Source organism: Gigantopelta aegis, chromosome 14, assembly GCF_016097555.1.
Source record: "Gigantopelta aegis isolate Gae_Host chromosome 14, Gae_host_genome, whole genome shotgun sequence".
NCBI classification, from domain to species: Eukaryota; Metazoa; Mollusca; class Gastropoda; order Neomphalida; family Peltospiridae; genus Gigantopelta; species Gigantopelta aegis.
In genome coordinates this window covers 26,925,908-26,948,622 of record NC_054712.1, presented here as the reverse complement: position 1 = coordinate 26,948,622, position 22,715 = coordinate 26,925,908, and the positions used below count along the sequence as shown (strand labels likewise).

General features: G+C 39.7%; 2 protein-coding genes across 2 annotated transcripts; both read left to right on the top strand.

The window, feature by feature from the left end:
- The first annotated feature begins 14,973 nt into the window (after nt 1–14,973).
- On the top strand, nt 14,974–15,657 carry LOC121389167 (involucrin-like). Its single transcript, XM_041520774.1, has one exon. It carries the CDS (start codon nt 14,974–14,976, stop codon nt 15,655–15,657), a length of 684 nt encoding a protein of 227 aa, XP_041376708.1.
- Nucleotides 15,658–19,675: 4,018 nt separating this feature from the next.
- Nucleotides 19,676–20,614, top strand: LOC121389166 (involucrin-like). Its single transcript, XM_041520773.1, has one exon. The coding sequence runs from the start codon at nt 19,676–19,678 to the stop codon at nt 20,612–20,614; it is 939 nt and encodes a 312-aa protein (XP_041376707.1).
- The last annotated feature ends 2,101 nt before the right edge of the window (nt 20,615–22,715 follow it).

The window sequence follows — 22,715 nt, the reverse complement described above, 5'->3', positions numbered from 1 at the left end:
TATTCTCGTACAAGGCACTCATACAGAATGGTGTTGCCTTAAGACAAAGTCTGTATTGGTAATTGAATTGATTTACTTCACCTATGCACCAAGCCTGAGTACCAGACCAAGTCCCGTGCTGTGTGCACCACCTCACTGCGTCTCCAAACATCTTCCACCCCGGCTGACATGCTGCTTTCAGAACAGAGCCAAACACTGTACTTCCATTGATGTACGTGATGTTGCCGTTGTCCACAGTTTGGTGATGGTAGTCAAGTGACAGGCAGTCCACAACTGGAAGTAAAAACAACATGTCACGTATGGTCATCCTGAGGTGCAAGATCTTCTTTGACAGGATTTATCTGCCTATGGTGTTTACCAGCCTCGGTGGCACAGTGGTTAAGCTATGCGGCATAAGGCTGGTAGGTACTGGGTTCGCCTCCCACCCAGAGCAAAAAGAAAAGAAAAAAGTTTGATTTATTAATCATCGGCTATTATATGTCAAACATTTGGTAATTTTGACATATAATCATAGAGAAAATCTGTGACATTTTTCATCAGTAGCAAGGGATCTTTTATACACACCATCCCACAGACAGGATAGCACATATCATGGCCTTTGATATACCAGTCATGGTGACTGGCTGTGATGAGAAATAGCCCAATGGGCTTTAATGAATGAATGAATGTTTAACGACAAACACACACATTGGCTAATGGGTGTCAACCAAAGGTAAGTATATCAATATAATTTTCTTACACACCTGTGTAAGAGATGACCCATTTTAGATCATGTCATGTTGTTGGAGATCACTTTTGAACTTTGTGATTGGTTGCTCTACTGTGATGACCCAATCACGACAACCATACCACCACCCCCCCAAACATCGAACTGTCCAGTCGGTTGGGCATGTTAACGTCACTGTCAAAATTCTACAAAAGTACAAGTTTGCAACATTTTCAATATGTCTACGATAATTGATCAGTGATGAACTTGCTTTTATGTAATAATTATCACATATTTATTTCAGTCTGTTTGTATTTGCCACATCGCCATGCACTGTCCTCAATGTTTTAATGTAATCTATCGAAAACCATCCCACATCAAAAACCATCCCACATCAAAAACCATCCCACATCAAAAACCCTTCCATTGGCATTGTACTTCTATTTCTTTTCAACTTTAAACAACGTAAGCACAAACTTTGATTACGGCATACATGTATGCTGTTCACGAAAACATGTCCACAACTTATCCAAAAATGGGAAGGTTAATTGGGGAAAATATACAAAAATGGAAATATAGAAATTAATCTGTATGTTTTTATTGGTGGTGGGTATACCTGGGAACATAGACAATGGCTTGTCAAACAACTAACCTAAGGTAAGCAAATAAAAGTTTAAAATTTTCACTAATTGTCAGCGTAGATAATATTAAACACATCGGATGATTGAAATGGCCATGCATAGTACTGTAGTGTAGGCTACCTTTTTAGCGGAACATATTTTTCGTAACTAAAACAAGTAGTTTAATTTTATTTTTATTGAAAACATGTGCAAGATATATAATAATTATATAAGCTATTTTCATTGATCATTTGTTGACTCACTTATTTATGTATTTGTTCATTTTATGTCATAAGCATGCATCAGTCAACAATTTGGCGAGAAGGACTGACAACACTCTTCAGCAGGTGCCAAACCACAAAACAAACATGGATGTAGCAAATGTTGTCATTCAGTCAATGTGCAGGTACTGCAGACAGTGTGTGTATGTGTGTGTGTGTGTGTGTGTGTGTGTGTTTGGGTGTAAAACCATGTGTGTGTATATAGATAGCAGAGAGAGAGAGAGAGAGAGAGAGAGAGAGAGAGAGAGAGACAGAGAGACAGAGAGAGAGACAGACAGACATACAGACAGACAGACACACAGACACACAGAGACACTGAGACACTGAGACAGAGAGAGACAGAGAGAGAGACAGACAGACAGACAGACACACAGAGACACAGAGACAGAGAGACACACAGAGAGAGAGAGACACAGATACAGACACACATACCGAGACAGACAGACACACACACCGAGACAGAGAGACACAGAGAGAGAGACAGAGAGAGAGAGAGAGAGATACAGACAGACAGACACACACACAGAGACACAGAGACACCGAGACAGAGAGACACAGAGAGAGAGAGACACAGATACAGACACAGACAGACAGACATAGAGAGATAGAGAGAACTAGCTGAAGTAATTATTTTAAAGTATAAAATATGGCATTGGTAAGATAATTAACCACTAAATATAAGATACAATTTTTCACCATTATTAAAGCATAGATTTGATAAAAGTAAAACTATCTAGGTACATAACAAATCCTATCATTTGTCAAAACAAAAACAAAAATAATAATAAAACTGGTCTATAATCATATATTGTGACATGCTGTTAAATTCTTTTCTTTCTTTTTTTTACCTTAGTGAAGCAGATGATTTGTTCTTTTTCTTTAAAAAAACCCAAAAACAAACAAACAAACAAACAAACAAACAAACAAACAAACCCACCTGTTATTACCCAGATCATCTTATTATCATAAATGTCATATTTGTAACATTTTGTTCCAGGTACATGGCACATAAGTTGTTTACTCTGGTTGTGAACCCAAGTACATCTAAAGTGAGGATATATAGCTGGACAAAATTCAAGCAAGGTGTTGAATGTGTGCCTTTTGGAACCTTCTAACATTCATAAAGTTATTACGGTTTGTGTAACTGTGCTAGAAAGCTCCATCTGATTCAGAGAAATTCAATGACAGTGATCCAGGTTTTGTTTTGTTACAAGATGATAACTTTGATATGAAAGATATTTCAACCCTAGTGGTTCATGATGTTGATAGCAGAGCTGTTATATACTAATAATACATTTACTTTTACTAAGTAAATGTGAACTTTCTGATTTACATGCTCTGTTAACACAAAATGATATTCATATTTTAAATTTTTCATACATCTTCATTTTGAAGTTTAAAATTAAATCAATATGCAACAGGAAAATAATGTTACAGTTAGATGATTATAATTGAGAACTACAATGCAAAACAATTCATAAAATAAAGACAAATTAACAAAATAATTATGAAAAATACATGAAATTGTTTTAAAATCTGATAAAGAATAAAAAATAATTTTAAGTAATAATTTTGTTCATGTACATATTGAGTAACTATTTAATTACATGTTCCCTCTGACATGTCACCCAATTTAATTGTCAATTTTAAGATGGGTTTATCTTAAGTTATCTACACTTGGTTTATTTACTTCTACACTATACTTGCTTCACTCTTCACAATTTGTAAGGTGAAATAAATTATAAATATTACTTTGAATTGTTGTTGTTTGTTGTGTATTTCAGTGTATGCCCTGTTTGGCAATATGTACTGACTGAAAGAAATAAGGGATCACAACAACACCTACAGGAGATAATGACTGCAACAAAAACACTCATCTATTTTGTCAGGAAGTTAACTGTGTTACTATCATCCAGTCTCACATTATTGTCATTCAGTGACTCCCACATTACATCTTCGTACTTTATACAGACATGAGGACGATAATAGTATTCAATATTAAGTGTTCTCTTATTTCTTTCTCTATATATTTTGTATATCATGGACAAAACGTCATTTATTTTATGGTATTTTACGTTTCAACATGGAATAGAGTATAAATATGTGTAACATGGAATTAAGTCCCTATGTATTAAAAGTGTAAATACTAGAAGTTAACATTACTAGTTATTTAAGATACAGTCGGTTTGACGGACTAATGTTATTACACTCAGTATAGTAATGGAAATCAAATCTTTGTAGAGCTGACCGAAGCAATGACAAATTAATGAAAAACTGAAATTAAAAGTTCCATTCTTGTGGTGTCCATAATTGAGCATTCCATTCCCCTCTATGTCTTGGATATGCCTCTAAAAGTTATTTATGTGTTTTAAATAATACTGATGACTTTTAATGACTGTTAATAACTGGATTGCTATATATATTTTTTTTTTTTTCTTATAACTATGTATTTAATTTTAATTTTAATTTAATTCTAAATATATACTGCATTTTTAATGATTGTTAATAACTGGACTGCTAGATATTTTTTCTTTTCTTCTTATAACTATGTATTTATTTATTTTTATTTTTATTTTTATTAAATTAAATTAAATTAAATTAAATTAAATTAAAATTTATTTTAATCTTATTTATAAATAAATGTATTTATGTATTTTATTTATTTATAAATATTAAACGATACACTGTTCTTTTTGTTTACAAAAGTACATTGTAAGTGCAACATTCAGTTCCAGAATGCCATGCACGGCGAGGAGTTACCACAATCTAAAAATAACGCTGCCGGATAGCTATTTATGTTTATGCATACCAAAAAGCAAATAAATTTAAATGCGATTAGCAATCCGCATTTACCCGCTATCCACGTTTAGTTTTATCCCCTCCTCATGCATATGGCCCCAGAGCAGATAACTCAACTGAGTGAAAAAATGGATGTCCTAAAATGTTAAATAACAAAATAAAACTAAAACAGAATCTTTGTTTTGATGACCAATAAAAAGGACCTACTTTTACATTGTGGAACATTCCCAGACCAGGTTCCATTGGTCAAACAAATGAGACCAGGATGACTATCCAGTCGGTAACCATGGTTACACTGGTAGTGACATGATGTATCTGGTAGATTCAAACATGGTTCATCAGTGTTAGGGAATTCATCACGAACACGACCGGATACAAAAAACTTGAATCCATTAGCAATTTCTGGCAATGCTGAACAGGTCCGCACTAAAATTTTGAAAACAAAATCAAATATCTTTAATCCTACTACATGAATTTATAATATTTAATAAATATATAAACAATTTCTATCTGATCCAACAAAAAATATATTAATTTTTCATTTAAAATTTTGAAATATATACTACAATTCCTATACCCATTTATTGTGGATCTGTCTCCTTTTGTTTTATCCCCTTCCCCTATAGTTGCTATCTCTTGAGAGCATCCTTTTTCTTTTTATTTAACAACTCCTCTAATCTCTTAACTTCTTTAAAGTCTACTTCCTATTCATTATCTGCCTTCAGCACATGCTTATCTCTAATTACAATTCATGCCACACACCTACTGCTTTTACCATCAAATATTGATGCATCTTATAATACTATAATATAGTATTTTAAATTAATTTTAATTTGTTTTATATAAGATTTCAATACTAAACAGACTATTTTTTTAAATTGTGGTAACACAAATAACCACATAAAATGTTTAATTTGCTCATCAACATAAACACATAAAAATTATTATTTGTGAGAATATGTTATTTACGTACAAAGCAATTTCCTAGTTCTAAACCATTTAATCTCTTGTTATTCGATACCCAGAAAGAAAACTATTGCTATAAAAGTATGTGTTATTTGTTTAATATGTATAACATAAACACAACATGGTGATTCATGGAAGCAGTTATAACCTGGTCAAAACCTCCCTTAGTCTTTGCTTTATACAGAGATACGATTTTGAATGTGAAAACTTTTGTCATTCAGAATTAATATTGAAACCATTTTCTACAGAAGAGTTACTAACATTCACAAGGTCCGCCTCTATGTTTCTGATGATAGGGTGGGTGACATATGCACTGGGCATCGCTGGTGGCACCGATGGTAACAGTTGTAGAGTTGGACGGACAAATCTGACAGCTGTATGGACTGACAGAGTCTTTGAATGTTCCTGTTGGGCATGCTAAAACAAAGTAGAAACCAAACTGTTATGATTATCTGGTTTCTGAAGATCAATTTCACATTGGTCTACATGTTAATGTGGTACTACCTTCCACACAACCAGAGTATTAAATGTCTACCACTTACACCTTCAGGTACCGTATATACCATAGGATTGCATTTTACTAGGAAAGGGAGATGAGTCAGAAAGAAGTTGTCATGAAATAGTTAATGATGCCCTCATTTCCAAATGTAGCAAAAATAATAATAACAGAAGTTAGAGAAACCAATTACATATTATACAATAGCATACACACACATTTACTACTTTACACTGGTATAAGGGATCTTTTATACGCCCTATTCCACAGCCTTTGATGTATCAGTAAACTTTAGATACAGGGCCTTCCATCTCCTCTATTTGATAAGGAGCAAGATTTAGCTCAGTTGGTCAAATGCTCGCCTGTGGTGCTTGCATTGCAGGATCGAATCACCTCGGTGGATCCATTCAGCTGATTTGGTTTTTTCTCATTCCAATACAACCTGGTGCAACACAACTGGTCAGAGGCCATAGTATGTGCTTTCCTCTCTGTGGGGAACATACATATAAAAGATGCCTTGCTGCTAATGGAAAAATGTAGTGGGTTTCCTATGATGACTACATGTCAGAATTACCAAATGTTTGACATCCAATAGCCGATGATTAATTAATCAAAGTGCTCTAGTGATGTCATTACTCACGTGAGCAGGTGAATCCATCCCCCTGGTATCCCTGCTTACACACACACACATATTCTCCGCTACGAGTGCCGCACGTACAGAAGGCATCGGCTGAACACTGGTCACGACAGTGAAGTCCACTGCCCACCAGATCCCATGTCTCGGACTGGCGGTCTGAAACAAAAAACACTTCTATCAGTACTACCAGTGGAGATGAAAGGAAAGGAATGTTCATTCAACAACACCTCAGCACTTTTTAAACTATGGTTATTTGATCATTTAAACTACTCACAAGAATGGATAACAACAGAAAGTAAAGGAATGTTTGTTTAACAACACCTCAGCACTTTTTAAACTATGGTTATTTGATCAGTTAAACTACTCACAAGAATGGATAACAACAGAAAGGAAAGGAATGTTTGTTTAACAACACCTCAGCACTTTTTAAACTGTTGCTATTAGGTATCTAACAAATGGTTATTTGCACATTTGATCAAGAGAAAGGGGAAACCTATTATTCTAACATTTAAGCTACTCACACCAACATAAGTGTACGAGACAGGGGGTGGGGGGAGGGGGCAACTGCCCCCTAGTGTTGGATCAAATCTCAAATTCAGGCAAAAATGATAGAGATATTTGGGCAAAATGTGCTCACCTGTGACCTTTTTATCATGTATTTTCATCATTCTATCCTTAAAATTAGTTGTAATTTATGTAAAAATATGTAGTTATTTGTTTGCAACCCTATATAGCTGTTTGGTAGTAATGCTATTATGAATAAATGTTTTTATCCACATTCGGGCATTTTCATTTAATTTGGGCAAAAGCCAGACATCCCCCTCAAAAAATGGGAGACAGTATGCATACCGGTAACTGTTCAAAGGTAGTGAAATTTGGTGTGAAGTACTGGTATCTGTGATTTGACAGTTTATAATAAAATAATACAAAATAACCAATTATGATCTTCAACTGCATGAAAAATATAAAAAACAGAAATCTAAGGATGTTACAATTATGAAGAGAGGGAGATAACGCTTCAAAAGCAGTGAAATTTGGTATGAAGTAAGAGTCATTTGGCAGTTCATGACAAATTGATATAAAATAGCTGATTATCATCTTCAAATATACAAAAGATAAAAAACACAGAACAGTTTTAGATTTTACCATTATGAAGAGAACGAGCTAATTGTTCAAAAGTGGTAAAATTTGGTATGAAGTATGTGTGATTGGGCAAGCTACTCGCAATGGATCGCAACTCTGGCATGTAGGCATCTTTGATTCCAAAAGCATAGATCTCAACTTGGGGTCCGAGAACCGTTTCGTTCCACGTATCGTTCCATCGTGTGAATCGAATCTCCACTGAGGCTCTCACGGGCGGAGGCCCAATGTTCGACCTTCCATCCGTCAACACAAACACAGCCTTTTTGGCCCCCAGTCGCGAACTCAGCAGAATCTGGTAGACTTTCTTCAGTGCCTCGTACGTTGCCGTAAACCCAGATGGAACCTTCAGACTTAACTGCCGCTGAATTCGAGAAACAAGGTGGCACTTGTTGTTACGACCTTCCACAAGGTTGTTGATATCAACACTGGCTGTGGAACTGAATGTCACTATGGCAACACGTGTATTGGATGAAGAGATGGTGAAATGCTCAAGCAGGGATCGAATAAATCCGAGCATGGCCCTCCATCCCGAGTGAGAAATACTTGACGACCGGTCGAGAACAAACACAAGGTCAACCTCATGAGTGTTGTAGCGAGTGTAGAACTCCTGTACTATGTTTCGACCTTCTGTGACCACAGAGTTCTCCTGAACTGTTAGTAACACACTGACCAAAATATACAACGTTTGCATAATGACTACCATTGTTCTGCTTTAAGGATTCGTCATCTGAAAAAAAAGTCAATATTAACCATTTATTAACAGCAAATCTAAGTATATGGGCTAATATTTCAGACAAAGAACTGTACATATTTTACAGAAATATTGCTAAATATTTCAAGGGAAAAGCCCTTTTAATTATTAATATTTAATTAAAATGAAACAATCCGATTCAATGTAACAAATAAAATTAAAAAATACTAATTACTAAAATTTCTAAAACACTATATGCATAGGGGGTTATTTCATGGCACTTACTCCCCCAGTAGCTGAATGTTTAGCAAAACAACTGATGGATGAAGCTCTGGTGTTAGGATTTTTCTGACTGGCTCATATAACAATAAAATTGATGTACTCTAGTGGTGTCGTTAAAGAAAACAAACTTTACTTTCATTATAACAATAATTATGTAATGCTCGTATGCAGAAAAGAAGGCTGTATGTTTGCATTCAAAATATATATTAAAAACATAAACAGTGTAAACATAATTGCCTAAATCCCTATAGTTTTTGGTAAATGGAAAGCTAATACCTTTTCAGCCAAACTACTCCATATGATTTTGTATGTGAATCTACTTGTTGATAATCATAGACTATTAATTATTAAGACCCAGTTAAAATGAAACAACATCCTTTAATATAGAGCAAATACCGGGATATTAATACTTAAATAAAACAAATTAATGTCATTAAATATAACAAATATACCAGAAAATACTAACTACATAGGCTTACAAAAAGTTAATTGTTAACATTCACAATTAACTAACCATCATTTCTAGAAATACTGTTTTAATACCAATTATTAATATTCAGTTAAAACAAAATATCGTTCAATATATAACAGCAACAAAAAATAATCTAATTACAAAAGATTAATTAATAATACTCACCATTAACGACCACCACTGGTGTAAATGTTAAACAATTTGTGCTATGCCATGTCTGGACAATGCAACCTGATCATTCTCACTAATAAGACTGCCAAGATAGCAAGACACTGGGCCCCACCAGCCACACTGCAACACGACACTGACTGGGAAACAATAGATACAAGCCCAAAGGTGCAGCCCAGACACTTCACAACAACATCAGACACCTTCGCCCTCAGTCCGCATTCCAGACCGCCTTCTTACAAAGTCAGGCACAAAACAAATTCTTCTTTTTAAAAATATCTTTAATGCATTTTTTTTTCAGTTTTATTTTAAATTGTTTTAAACCAAGTTTGTACATTTCAGCTAACATTCACTGAAAATCATGTCTACTATAGATTTTTTCTTTTAAACAAAAACAATATATAGAATATTCACAAACTGAATCAAGGAATTTTCAAAACAAACCTTTGAATTATGCGGGGTTGTTTTGTTTTAGTTTTCTTAAATTATATTCTAATATGAAATCATACTCTTCTTAGGTTTATCTTGGTAAGGCATATTTGCTGTTAATCTATTCAGTTAAATGGGTTATATAACTTAATTGTATGTCTAATAAACTTGTCATCACTTGAAATTAATTTGATCATCAAAAACAGTGTAAAACAATATTACAGGACACTTTTCATGCTAGCTATGAGAGAATAGCCACAAGAATAGGCAATTGTGATAAGACAATTATATAATTTCATCGGTTGCTAAGCAATTGGCTACTCTTGTACGAGGCACTTGTATTGTGTGATGTCACCTTTACACTGACTTCTTTCTCACTGATGACTAACAACTATTAACCTATCATATGTCCTGGATAGACAGACCTATATTTGGGTTATGTGTCATTGAGTCATTGCTCATAATTTTCCCATCCCAACCAGTTCCCCATGACTGTTGTATCAAAGGCCATGGTATGTGTTGTCTTGTCTGTGGGAAAGTACATGTAAAAGATCCCTTGCTAATGGAAACATGTAGCAGGTTTAAACTTTAAATTTCTTTCCGTTAAACTAATCCTAGTTCAACTGTTCAAAATCTAAACAGCCCATTGGGCTATTTCTTGTTCCAACCAGCACCACATGACTGGTATATTAAAGGCAATGGTATCTGCCATCCTATCTGGAAGATGGTGCCTAGAAAAGATCTCTTGCTACTAATGTTGACATGACCAAAGTGGTCTTACACCTACCCATTAAGTTGTTAAAACTCCCTCTGGGTGGGAGCCTGTACTGGGCTGTAAACCCTGTACCTACTAGCCTTATGTCCGATGGCATAACCATGACACCACCGAGGCCAGTAAACAAAACAAACTAACTTTCTAACTCTAAATATGTAAGGGAAAGAACTCTGTAAGGATTACTATAATAATGTAGCAGTAGCACGTTTTTGTAGTTATCCTGTAGCGGTTTTAGTGGTATAGCAGTTATTGCACTGAACTTAAGGCTGATACCAGTATATTATTATATACTGGGTTTGCATCCGAATACAATCTTTCACCCACAGCAACTTTTAATGGCTCCTACACTGACTCTCTCAATAACCACTAACAACTGGATGGAAATAGTAAATATATTATTTTTCAGCAAAAACAACCTGCCTTTATTACAACAGGGCTTGAATTTAATGACAGCCAATCAGCAAATTGCTGCAATGACCTAGTCATGTTTCCAAATGTCCTAAAAATTAAACAGAATCTCACAGCCAAACTGGCAGTGCCTTCTTTTACATGTTACTAATTGGTCATTATACTCGAAAGTCCTGTCGGTGGGCCCACTGGGCTATTTCTCGTCCAGCCAGTGCACCAGGACTGATGTTTTATTACAAAAAAGATGAAACCATTCACACTTCTTTATTTTGAATGGGTGCTGTTGTGTTACATTCAGTTTGCCTTGTTGTCCTGCCTTCTGGCTATAATGTACTCAAACAATCTCCACTGATCTAAGCGAAAAGACCTTGCCCTCTAATTTGCCAAATTCAAAGCATGTTACAACTGTTTTTCATATTCATGCCAACACTGCAAATGAAAAGTTACAGTTTGTTTTGCTCAACAATACCACTAGAGTACATTGATTTATTTATCATTGGCTACTGGATGGCAAACATTTGGAAATTCTGACAGTCTTACAGAGGAAACCTGCTATATTTTTGCATTAGCAGCAACGATCTTTAATATGCACCATCACAGAGACAGGATAGTGCATATCATGGCTTTTGATATATCAGTCATGTGACATTGGTTAGGATAAAAAAACATCCAACGGGTGTTTGATTCTATGACCTAAGCAATTCAGGGGAGTTCTCTACTGACTAGCTAGATACACAACAATAATTACATTTTATCCTTACAGGAATTATATTAAACTATTTTCAATGCTTTTGTTCAAGTGTATTGTCCGGGGCATTCAAATAACCTGCCTCCCTAGGAACAAGAATAAGATTAATGGGTAATATGAAGAAATCCAATGCCACCATACAAGATATTTATAATCAAATAGCACCAAAAGGGTTTTTCTATGCAATGTCCATGGACATACCATGTTCTTTGATAGGCCTTAATCAGTCATAGACCACTGGTTAAAATAAGAAATAATGGAATGACTTTAATAGAAGTCACATTTTAATTCTGTGAGGTGTGGCAAGTGTTGCCTTTAGTTTAATAACAAACAATAGGGCACCAAGGCAAGTTAGAGGTGTACCAAGGCATGTTTGAGCCGTACCATGGCACATTTGAGGTGCACCAAGACAAGTTGGACGTGTACCAAGGCATGTTTGAGTCGTACCATGGCACGTTTGAGGGATACCAGGACGTGCACCATGGCAAGTTGGACGTGTACCATGGCACGTTTGACGGATACCAGGACGTGCACCATGGCAAGTTGGACGTGTACCATGGCATGTTTGAGGAATACCAGGACGTGCACCATGGCAAGTTGGACGTGTACCATGGCACGTTTAAGGTGTACCAAGGCAAGTTGGAGGTTACCATGGCACGTTTGAGGGATACCAGGACGTGTACCATGGCAAGTTGGACGTGTACCATAGCATGTTTGAGGGATACCAGGACGTGTACCATGGCAAGTTGGACGTGTACCATGGCATGTTTGAGGGATACCAGGACGTGCACCATGGCAAGTTGGACGTGTACCATGGCACATTTGAGGTGTACCAAGGCAAGTTGGAGGTTACCATGGCACGTTTGAGGTGTACCAAGGCAAGTTGGAGGTGTACCAAGACAAGATGGAGGTGTACCAAGACAAGATGGAGGTGTACCAAGACAAGTTGGAGGTATACTACTGCAAGTTGGAGGTGCTCCAAGACAGTTGGAGGTGTACCAAGACAAGATGGAGGTGCACCAAGGCAAGTTGGAGATGCACCAAGACAAGATGGAGGTGTGCCAAGGCAAGTTGGAAATGCACCAAGGCAAGATGGAGATGCACCAAGGCAAGTTGAAGGTGTACCAAGGCAAGACTGAAGTGTGCCAAGGCAAGTTGGAAATGCACCTAGGCAAGATGGAGGTGCACCAAGGCAAGTTGGAGATGCACCAAGACAAGATGGAGGTGTGCCAAGGCAAGTTGGAAATGCACCTAGGCAAGATGGAGATGCACCAAGGCAAGATGAAGGTGTACCAAGCCAAGTTAGAGGGCACCAAGGCAAGTTGGAGGTGCACCAAGGAAACGATGGAGGTGTACCACGGAATGTTTGAGGGGAACCAAGGCAAGTTAGAGGTGCACCAAGGCAAGTCGAAGGTGTACCACGGCAAGTTGAAGATGTACAACGGCAAGTTGGTGTTGTACCACGGCAAATTGGAGGCGTACCATGGCAAGTTAGAGGGGCACCAAGATATGTTGGAGATGTACAACGGCAAGTTGGAGGTGTACCATGGCAAGTTGAAGGTGTATTATGACAAGTTGGAGGTGTACCATGGCAAGTTGGAGGTGTACCACGGCAAGTTGGAGGTGTACCATGGCAAGTTAGAGATGTACAATGGCAAGTTGGAGGTGTACTACGGCAAACTGGAGGTACACCATGGCAAGTTAGATGGGCACCAAGACAAGTTGGAGATGTACCATGGCAAGTTGGAGATGTACCATGGCAAGTTGGAGATGTACCATGGCAAGTTGGAGATGTACCATGGCAAGTTGGAGATGTACAATGGCAAGTTGGAGGTGTACCATGGCAAGTTGGAGATGTATACTCTCACCCTGTCGTGCCATTTGGGATTTTACCACTTTTTTAAGTAATGCACAACTTACCATTTGTTTACGTTCCAAGTCTCACAGTAAGATGTGTAGACAGTCAAATAGCTAAGATATTTTAAGTATATCCAATTATTTGTTACATTTTACCTTAAACATTTTTTTTTTTTTACACAGGAACCAAAATAGGCCAAAAACACATGATCTGTATGTCAATTACAACATTTGTAGTTTTCTTAATTTATGGTGATCATGCCCAAAATATATATTGAAGTTTTGTCTGCATGTGCATGTTTATTTTTATGTATTAGTGAGTGATGTCAGTAAAAATGTGAGGTCACACCTCAATTGTTTTTCTATGCAAGCAAATAAGGTCGCTAAAATTTTAAAAGGTAAACTAAGATATAGATCAATACAGTTTTACATTAAAAATATGGCTATTACTACAATATGTATAGTGAGTGTTATATTTGAATAAATATTAAAAATATATTTAGATAAAAAACACAATTAGAAACAACCAAAGCTATTTAAAAAACAAAAAAGAAGTTTGCCCCACCTTATCTTGCAAGCAATATTTTAAACACCATGCAGCAACCTGCTGACTGTTAAATCAATCATTTTTTCATTAAAAAACCAGTTCCTTTTTTATTGATTTCTTCAAGACAAATTCAACCAAGCAAATTGCAGCTATATACTGTGTTTTTATGATGTTTTGAGCTTCTATACTTGAAAATAGTAAATAACACGACTCAATAGAGTTTTTTTGTTTAATTATAAGCATGTTTGTACTTTTGATTACATCAAATATGTAGATTTTTCTGCATTGCAGGTTCAAGTAACAATTAAAACATTTCTTTTGTCTAATAATTATAATAAAATTACAAAGCAGTTTTAAAATATACTAATGCGATTATTAAGTACCTCACCAGGGTCCCATGCTACCACGGCAAGTTGGAGGTGCTCCAAGACAAGTTGGAGGTGTACCAAGACAAGATGGAGGTGTGCCAAGGCAAGTTGGAAATGCACCAAGGCAAGTTGGAAATGCACAGGCAAGATGGAGATGCACCAAGGCAAGATGGAGATGCACCAAGGCAAGATGGAGGTGTACCAAGGCAAGACTGAAGTGTGCCAAGGCAAGTTGGAAATGCACCTAGGCATGATGGAGATGCACCAAGGCAAGATGGAGGTGTGCCAAGGCAAGTTGGAAATGCAACAAGATAGGTTGGAGGTGTACCAAGGCAAGATGGAGGTGTACCAAGGCAAGTTGGAGATGCACCAAGGCAAGATGGAGGTGTACCAAGGCAAGATGGAGGTGCGCCAAGGCAAGTTGGAAATGCAACAAGATAGGTTGGAGGTGTACCAAGCCAAGTTAGAGGGCACCAAGGCAAGTCGAAGGTGTACCATGGCAAGTTGGAGGTGTACCATTGCAAGTTGAAGGTGCACCATGGCAAGTTGGAGATGCATCATGGCAAGTTGGAGATGCACCATGGCAAGTTGGAGGTGCAGCAAGGAAACGATGGAGGTGTACCAAGGCATGTTTGAGGGGCACCAAGGCAAGTTAGAGGTGCACCAAGGCAAGTCGAAGGTGTACCATTGCAAGTTTGAGGTGTACCATGGCAAGTTGGAGGTGCACCAAGGCAAGCTGGAGATGCACCATGGCAAGTTGGAGGTGCACCATGGCAAGTTGGAGATGCACCATGGTAAGTTGGAGGTGCACCAAGGCAAGTTGGAGATGCACCATGGCAAGTTGGAGATGCACCATGGCAAGTTGGAGATGCACCATGGCAAGTTAAAGGGGCACCATGGTAAGTTGGAGATGCACCATGGCAAGTTTGAGGTGTACCAAGGCAAGTTAGAGATGCACCATGGTAACTTGGAGATGTACCATGGTAAGTTAGAGATGCACCATGGTAAGTTGGAGATGTACCAAGGCAAGTTAGAGATGCATCATGGCAAGTTAGAGATGTACCAAGGCAAGTTAGAGATGTACCAAGGTAAGTTAGAGATGCACAATGGTATGTTGGAGGTGCACCATGGCAAGTTGGAGATGCACCATGGCAAGTTAGAGATGCACCATGGTATGTTGGAGATGTACCATGGCAAGTTAGAGATGCACCATGGTAAGTTGGAGATGTACCATGGCAAGTTAGAGGGCACCATGGCAAGTTAGAGATGCACCATGGCAAGTTAAAGGGGCACCATGGTAAATTGGAGATGTACCATGGCAAGTTAGAGATGTACCATGGCAAGTTAAAGATGCACTATGGTAAGTTGGAGATGTACCATGGCAAGTTAGAGGAGCACCATGGCAAGTTAGAGATGTACCATGGTAAGTTGGAGATGCATCATGGCAAGTTAGAGATGCACCATGGCAAGTTGGAGGTGCTCCAAGGAAACGATGGAGGTATACCATGGAAAGTTGGAGGTGTACCAAGGCAAGTTGGAGATGCACCATGGCAAGTTGGAGATGCATCATGGGAAGTTGGAGATGCACCAAGGCAAGTTAGAGATGCACCAATGCAAGTTAGAGGGGAACCATGGCAAGTTAGAGATGCACCATGGCAAGTTAGAGGGGCACCATGGTAAGTTAGAGATGTACCATGGCAAGTTAGAGATGTACCATGGCAAGTTAGAGATGCACCATGGTAAGTTAGAAATGCACCATGGCAAGTTAGAGGGGCGCCATGGCAAGTTAGAGGGGCACCATGGCAAGATAGAAGTGCACCAAGGCAAGTCGAAGGTGTACCTTGGCAAGTTGGATGTGCACCATGGCAAGTTTGAGATGCACCATGGCAAGCTGGAGATGCACCATGGCAAGTTTGAGATGTACCATGGCAAGTTTGAGATGCACCATGGCAAGTTTGAGATGCACCATGGCAAGCTGGAGATGCACCATGGCAAGTTTGAGGTGCACCAAGGCAAGTTAGAGATGCACCATGGCAAGTTAGAGGGGAACCATGGCAAGTTAGAGATACACCATGGCAAGTTAAAGGGGCACCATGGTAAGTTGGAGATGTACCATGGCAAGTTAGAGATGTACCATGGCAAGTTAGAGATGCACCATGGTAAGTTAGACATGCACCATGGCAAGTTAGATGGGCACCATGGCAAGTTAGTGGGGCACCATGGCAAGTTAAAGATGCACCATGGTAAGTTGGAGATGTACCATGGCAAGTTAGAGATGTACCATGGCAAGTTAGAGATGCACCATGGTAAGTTAGAGATGCACCATGGCAAGTTAGATGGGCACCATGGCAAGTTAGTGGGGCACCATGGCAAGTTAAAGATGCACCATGGTAAGTTGGAGATGTACCATGGCAAGTTAGAGATGTACCATGGCAAGTTAGAGATGCACCATGGTAAGTTGCAGATGCACCATGGCAAGTTGGAGATGCATAATGGGAAGTTGGAGATGCACCAAGGCATGTTAGAGATGCACCATGGCAAGTTAGAGGGGAACCATGGCAAGTTAGAGATGCACCATGGCAAGTTAGAGGGGCACCATGGTAAGTTAGAGATGTACCATGGCAAGTTAGAGATGTACCATGGCAAGTTAGAGATGTACCATGGTAAGTTAGAAATGCACCATGGCATGTTAGAGGGGCACCATGGCAAGTTAGAGGGGCACCATGGCAAGATAGAAGTGCACCAAGGCAAGTCGAAGGTGTACCATGGCAAGTTTGAGGTGTACCATGGCAAGTTGTAGGTCTACCAAGGCAAGTTGGAGGTGCACCATGGCAAGTTGGAGGTGCACCATGGCAAGTTGGAGATGCACCATGGTAAGTTGGAGGTGCACCAAGGCAAGTTGGAGATGCACCATGGCAAGTTGGGAGATGCACCATGGCAAGTTAAAGGGGCACCATGGTAAGTTAAAGGGGCACCATGGTAAGTTAAAGGGGCACCATGGCAAGTTAGAGATGCACCATGGCAAGTTAAAGGGGCACCATAGTAAGTTAGAGATGTACCATGGCAAGTTAGAGATGTACCATGGCAAGTTAGAGATGCACCATGGTAAGTTAGAGATGCACTATGGCAAGTTGGAGATGCATCATGGCAAGTTAGAGATGCACCATGGCAAGTTGGAGGTGCACCAAGGAAACGATGGAGGTGTACCATGGAAAGTTGGAGGTGTACCAAGGCAAGTTTGAGGTACACCATGGCAAGTTCGAGATGTACCATGGCAAGTTGGAGATGCACCATGGCAAGTTGGAGATGCACCATGACAAGTTGGAAATGCACCATGGCAAGTTTGAGGTGCACCAAGGCAAGTTAGAGATACACCATGGTAACTTGGAGATGTACCATGGTAAGTTAGAGATGCACCATGGTAAGTTGGAGATGTACCAAGGCAAGTTAGAGATGCACCATGGCAAGTTAGAGGGGAACCATGGCAAGTTAGAGATGCACCATGGCAAGTTAAAGGGGCATCATGGTAAGTTGGAGATGTACCATGGCAAGTTAGAGATGTACCATGGCAAGCTAGAGATGCACCATGGTAAGTTAGAGATGCACCATGGCAAGTTAGATGGGCACCATGGCAAGTTAGTGGGGCACCATGGCAAGTTAAAGATGCACCATGGTAAGTTGGAGATGTACCATGGCAAGTTAGAGGGGCACCATGGCAAGTTAGAGATGCACCATGGTAAGTTGGAGATGCATCATGGCAAGTTAGAGATGCACCATGGCAAGTTGGAGGTGCACCAAGTAAACGATGGAGGTATACCATGGAAAGTTGGAGGTGTACCAAGGCATGTTGGAGGTGCACTATGGCAAGTTGGAGGTGCACCATGGCAAGTTGGAGATGCACCATGGCAAGTTGGAGATGCACCATGGCAAGTTGGAGATGCATCATGGGAAGTTGGAGATGCACCAAGGCAAGTTAGAGATGCACCATGGCAAGTTAGAGGGGAACCATGGCAAGTTAGAGATGTACCATGGCAAGTTAGAGATGCACCATGGTAAGTTAGAAATGCACCATGGCAAGTTAGAGGGGTACCATGGCAAGTTAGAGGGGCACTATGGCAAGATAGAAGTGCACCAAGGCAAGTCGAAGGTGTACCATGGCAAGTTTGAGGTGTACCATGGCAAGTTAGAGATGTACCATGGCAAGTTAGAGATGCACCCTGGCAAGTTAAAGATGCACCATGGCAAGTTAGAGATGCACCATGGCAAGTTAGATGGGCACCATGGCAAGTTAGTGGGGCACGATGGCAAGTTAAAGATGCACCATGGTAAGTTGGTGATGTACCATGGCAAGTTAAAGATGCACCATGGTAAGTTAGAGATGCACCATGGCAAGTTAAAGATGCACCATGGTAAGTTAGAGATGCACCATGGCAAGTTAAAGGGGCACCATGGCAAGTTAGTGGGGCACGATGGCAAGTTAAAGATGCACCATGGTAAGTTGGAGATGTACCATGGCAAGTTAGAGGGGCACCATGGCAAGTTAGAGATGCACCATGGTAAGTTGGAGATGCATCATGGCAAGTTAGAGATGCACCATGGCAAGTTGGAGGTGCACCAAGGAATGTTAGAGGGGCACCCTGGCAAGTTAGAGATGCACCCTGGCAAGTTGGAGATGCATCATGGGAAGTTGGAGATGCACCAAGGCAAGTTAGAGATGCACCATGGCAAGTTAAAGGGGCATCATGGTAAGTTGGAGATGTACCATGGCAAGTTAGAGATGTACCATGGCAAGCTAGAGATGCACCATGGTAAGTTAGAGATGCACCATGGCAAGTTAGATGGGCACCATGGCAAGTTAGTGGGGCACCATGGCAAGTTAAAGATGCACCATGGTAAGTTGGAGATGTACCATGGCAAGTTAGAGGGGCACCATGGCAAGTTAGAGATGCACCATGGTAAGTTGGAGATGCATCATGGCAAGTTAGAGATGCACCATGGCAAGTTGGAGGTGCACCAAGTAAACGATGGAGGTATACCATGGAAAGTTGGAGGTGTACCAAGGCATGTTGGAGGTGCACTATGGCAAGTTGGAGGTGCACCATGGCAAGTTGGAGATGCACCATGGCAAGTTGGAGATGCACCATGGCAAGTTGGAGATGCATCATGGGAAGTTGGAGATGCACCAAGGCAAGTTAGAGATGCACCATGGCAAGTTAGAGGGGAACCATGGCAAGTTAGAGATGTACCATGGCAAGTTAGAGATGCACCATGGTAAGTTAGAAATGCACCATGGCATGTTAGAGGGGTACCATGGCAAGTTAGAGGGGCACTATGGCAAGATAGAAGTGCACCAAGGCAAGTCGAAGGTGTACCATGGCAAGTTTGAGGTGTACCATGGCAAGTTAGAGATGTACCATGGCAAGTTAGAGATGCACCCTGGCAAGTTAAAGATGCACCATGGCAAGTTAGAGATGCACCATGGCAAGTTAGATGGGCACCATGGCAAGTTAGTGGGGCACGATGGCAAGTTAAAGATGCACCATGGTAAGTTGGTGATGTACCATGGCAAGTTAAAGATGCACCATGGTAAGTTAGAGATGCACCATGGCAAGTTAAAGATGCACCATGGTAAGTTAGAGATGCACCATGGCAAGTTAAAGGGGCACCATGGCAAGTTAGTGGGGCACGATGGCAAGTTAAAGATGCACCATGGTAAGTTGGAGATGTACCATGGCAAGTTAGAGGGGCACCATGGCAAGTTAGAGATGCACCATGGTAAGTTGGAGATGCATCATGGCAAGTTAGAGATGCACCATGGCAAGTTGGAGGTGCACCAAGGAATGTTAGAGGGGCACCCTGGCAAGTTAGAGATGCACCCTGGCAAGTTAGAGGGGCACCATGGCAAGTTAGAGATGCACCCTGGCAAGTTAGAGGGGCACCATGGCAAGTTAGAGATGCACCATGGTAAGTTGGAGATGCACCATGGCAAGTTAGAGGGGAACCATGGCAAGTTAGAGATGCACCATGGTAAGTTGGAGATGCATCATGGCAAGTTTGAGATGCACCATGGCAAGTTGGAGGTGCACCAAGGAAACGATAGAGGTGTACCATGGAAAGTTGGAGATGCACCATGGGAAGTTAGAGGGGCACCCTGGCAAGTTAGAGATGCACCATGGCAAGTTGGAGATGCACCATGGGAAGTTGGAGATGCACCATGGTAAGTTGGAGATGCACCATGGCAAGTTAGAGATGCACCATGGTAAGTTGGAGATGCATCATGGCAAGTTAGAGATGCACCATGCAAGTTGGAGGTGCACCAAGGAAAGTTAGAGGGGCACCCTGGCAAGTTAGAGATGCACCCTGGCAAGTTAGAGGGGCACCATGGCAAGTTAGAGATGCACCACGGTAAGTTGGAGATGCACCATGGCAAGTTAGAGGGGAACCATGGTAAGTTGGAGATGCATCATGGCAAGTTAGAGATGCACCATGGCAAGTTGGAGGTGCACCAAGGAAAGTTAGAGGGGAACCCTGGCAAGTTAGAGATGCACCCTGGCAAGTTAGAGGGGCACCATGGCAAGTTAGAGATGCACCATGGTAAGTTGGAGATGCACCATGGCAAGTTAGAGGGGAACCATGGCAAGTTAGAGATGCACCATGATAAGTTGGAGATGCATCATGGCAAGTTAGAGATGCACCATGGCAAGTTGGAGGTGCACCAAGGAAACGATAGAGGTGTACCATGGAAAGTTGGAGATGAACCATGGGAAGTTAGAGGGGCACCCTGGCAAGTTAGAGATGCACCATGGCAAGTTGGAGATGCACCATGGCAAGTTGGAGATGCACCATGGTAAGTTGGAGATGCACCATGGCAAGTTAGAGATGCACCATGGTAAGTTGGAGATGCATCATGGTAAGTTAGAGGGGCACCATGGCAAGTTAGAGATGCACCATGGTAAGTTAGAGATGCACCATGGCAAGTTAGAGGGGAACCATGGTAAGTTAGAGATGCGCAAGAAAAAGGTGGAGGTGAACCAATGCTTTTGTTAAAGTGTATTTTCTGGGGCACTGAAATAACCTGCCTCTCTGGGAAACACTTTTTCGGTTCTGTTCCTTGTGATCATGGGAACCCATCAGAAACTGTTTTTAAAAAATAATTATACATGTATGTATATTATTTTCATTGAATTGTCATAATTGATATAATAATCAAGGGAAACAAAATTTCGGTTCCAGATTATACTGACACAGTACCGTAAACGATCCTTTCTGTGAAATCTGAGGGCCTGAATGTCCATTTAAAGATTTAAAACCTGAAATCATCTGACAGGGAGAAAGAAGGTAAACTCTCAGTACTAAACTAGACTGAATATTTCTATCATTACATACCTTCAGTATATAATATCAGTGATAGGAATAAGCAGAATGTTTCACTAGTTCAACCGACAAGTACACTTAGAAAACTACTATATTTTCGCTTGCCCAAATAAGTGGTTTGTTTTATTCAAGTTCAAAGATTATGTTTTTGATTGCTTAAAATAAAATTGCATTGAACATTTTTCTTGTTCATTGAACAACCATTGAAATACCTTTTGCTTGTCAGAGCAGATATTTACTTGTCAGGACAAATGTACAAGTGCTTATTTTGAACACTGTACATCAGCAACAGAAATGACCAAATACTTTAATGTAGAGATAACCATTTCTCACATGTTAATATGATTTCCTTTCAAGTTCAGATAAAGATTTATTCTATAATCATTTTCATTTAAAAATGCACCTACATGAATGAAGCTAAAATGTAGTATATAACAAATAAAAATTAACAATAAACTTTCATTCATAGTCATGCATAGTCTGTGACATCATGGATAATCCTTGATGAAACTGCTGACTACAAACAAAAATAGTTTGTTAAGAGTGCCGGAAGTTGAAGCCCCTCCCTGCTCAAAACAAATTTCAACTTTAAAAAAAAAAAAATCTGAGGGTCATGACTAGAATCCCTCTAAAAACATCAATCAACAGACTAAGACTCCCCGATAATTATTTCCTACACATGTGTACTGCATCTGGTGATAGAAAATACTTTTTGTAATTACTGAATAGATCTGCACTTTAATTTTATGCAAGAATGCACCATTGCATTTCTGATCCCACTGTTCACCCAGTTTTGCAATGTAAAAGCTATATATATGTTATACAGTCTATACTATAATTTAATAAAGGTTATGTTTTAGCACTTTGGGTCACATCTAAACTACTATTAGTGAAAATTATGATACTAAAAAAGAAAGAAAAAAGAAAAAAAAAAAAGAGGTAAAATCA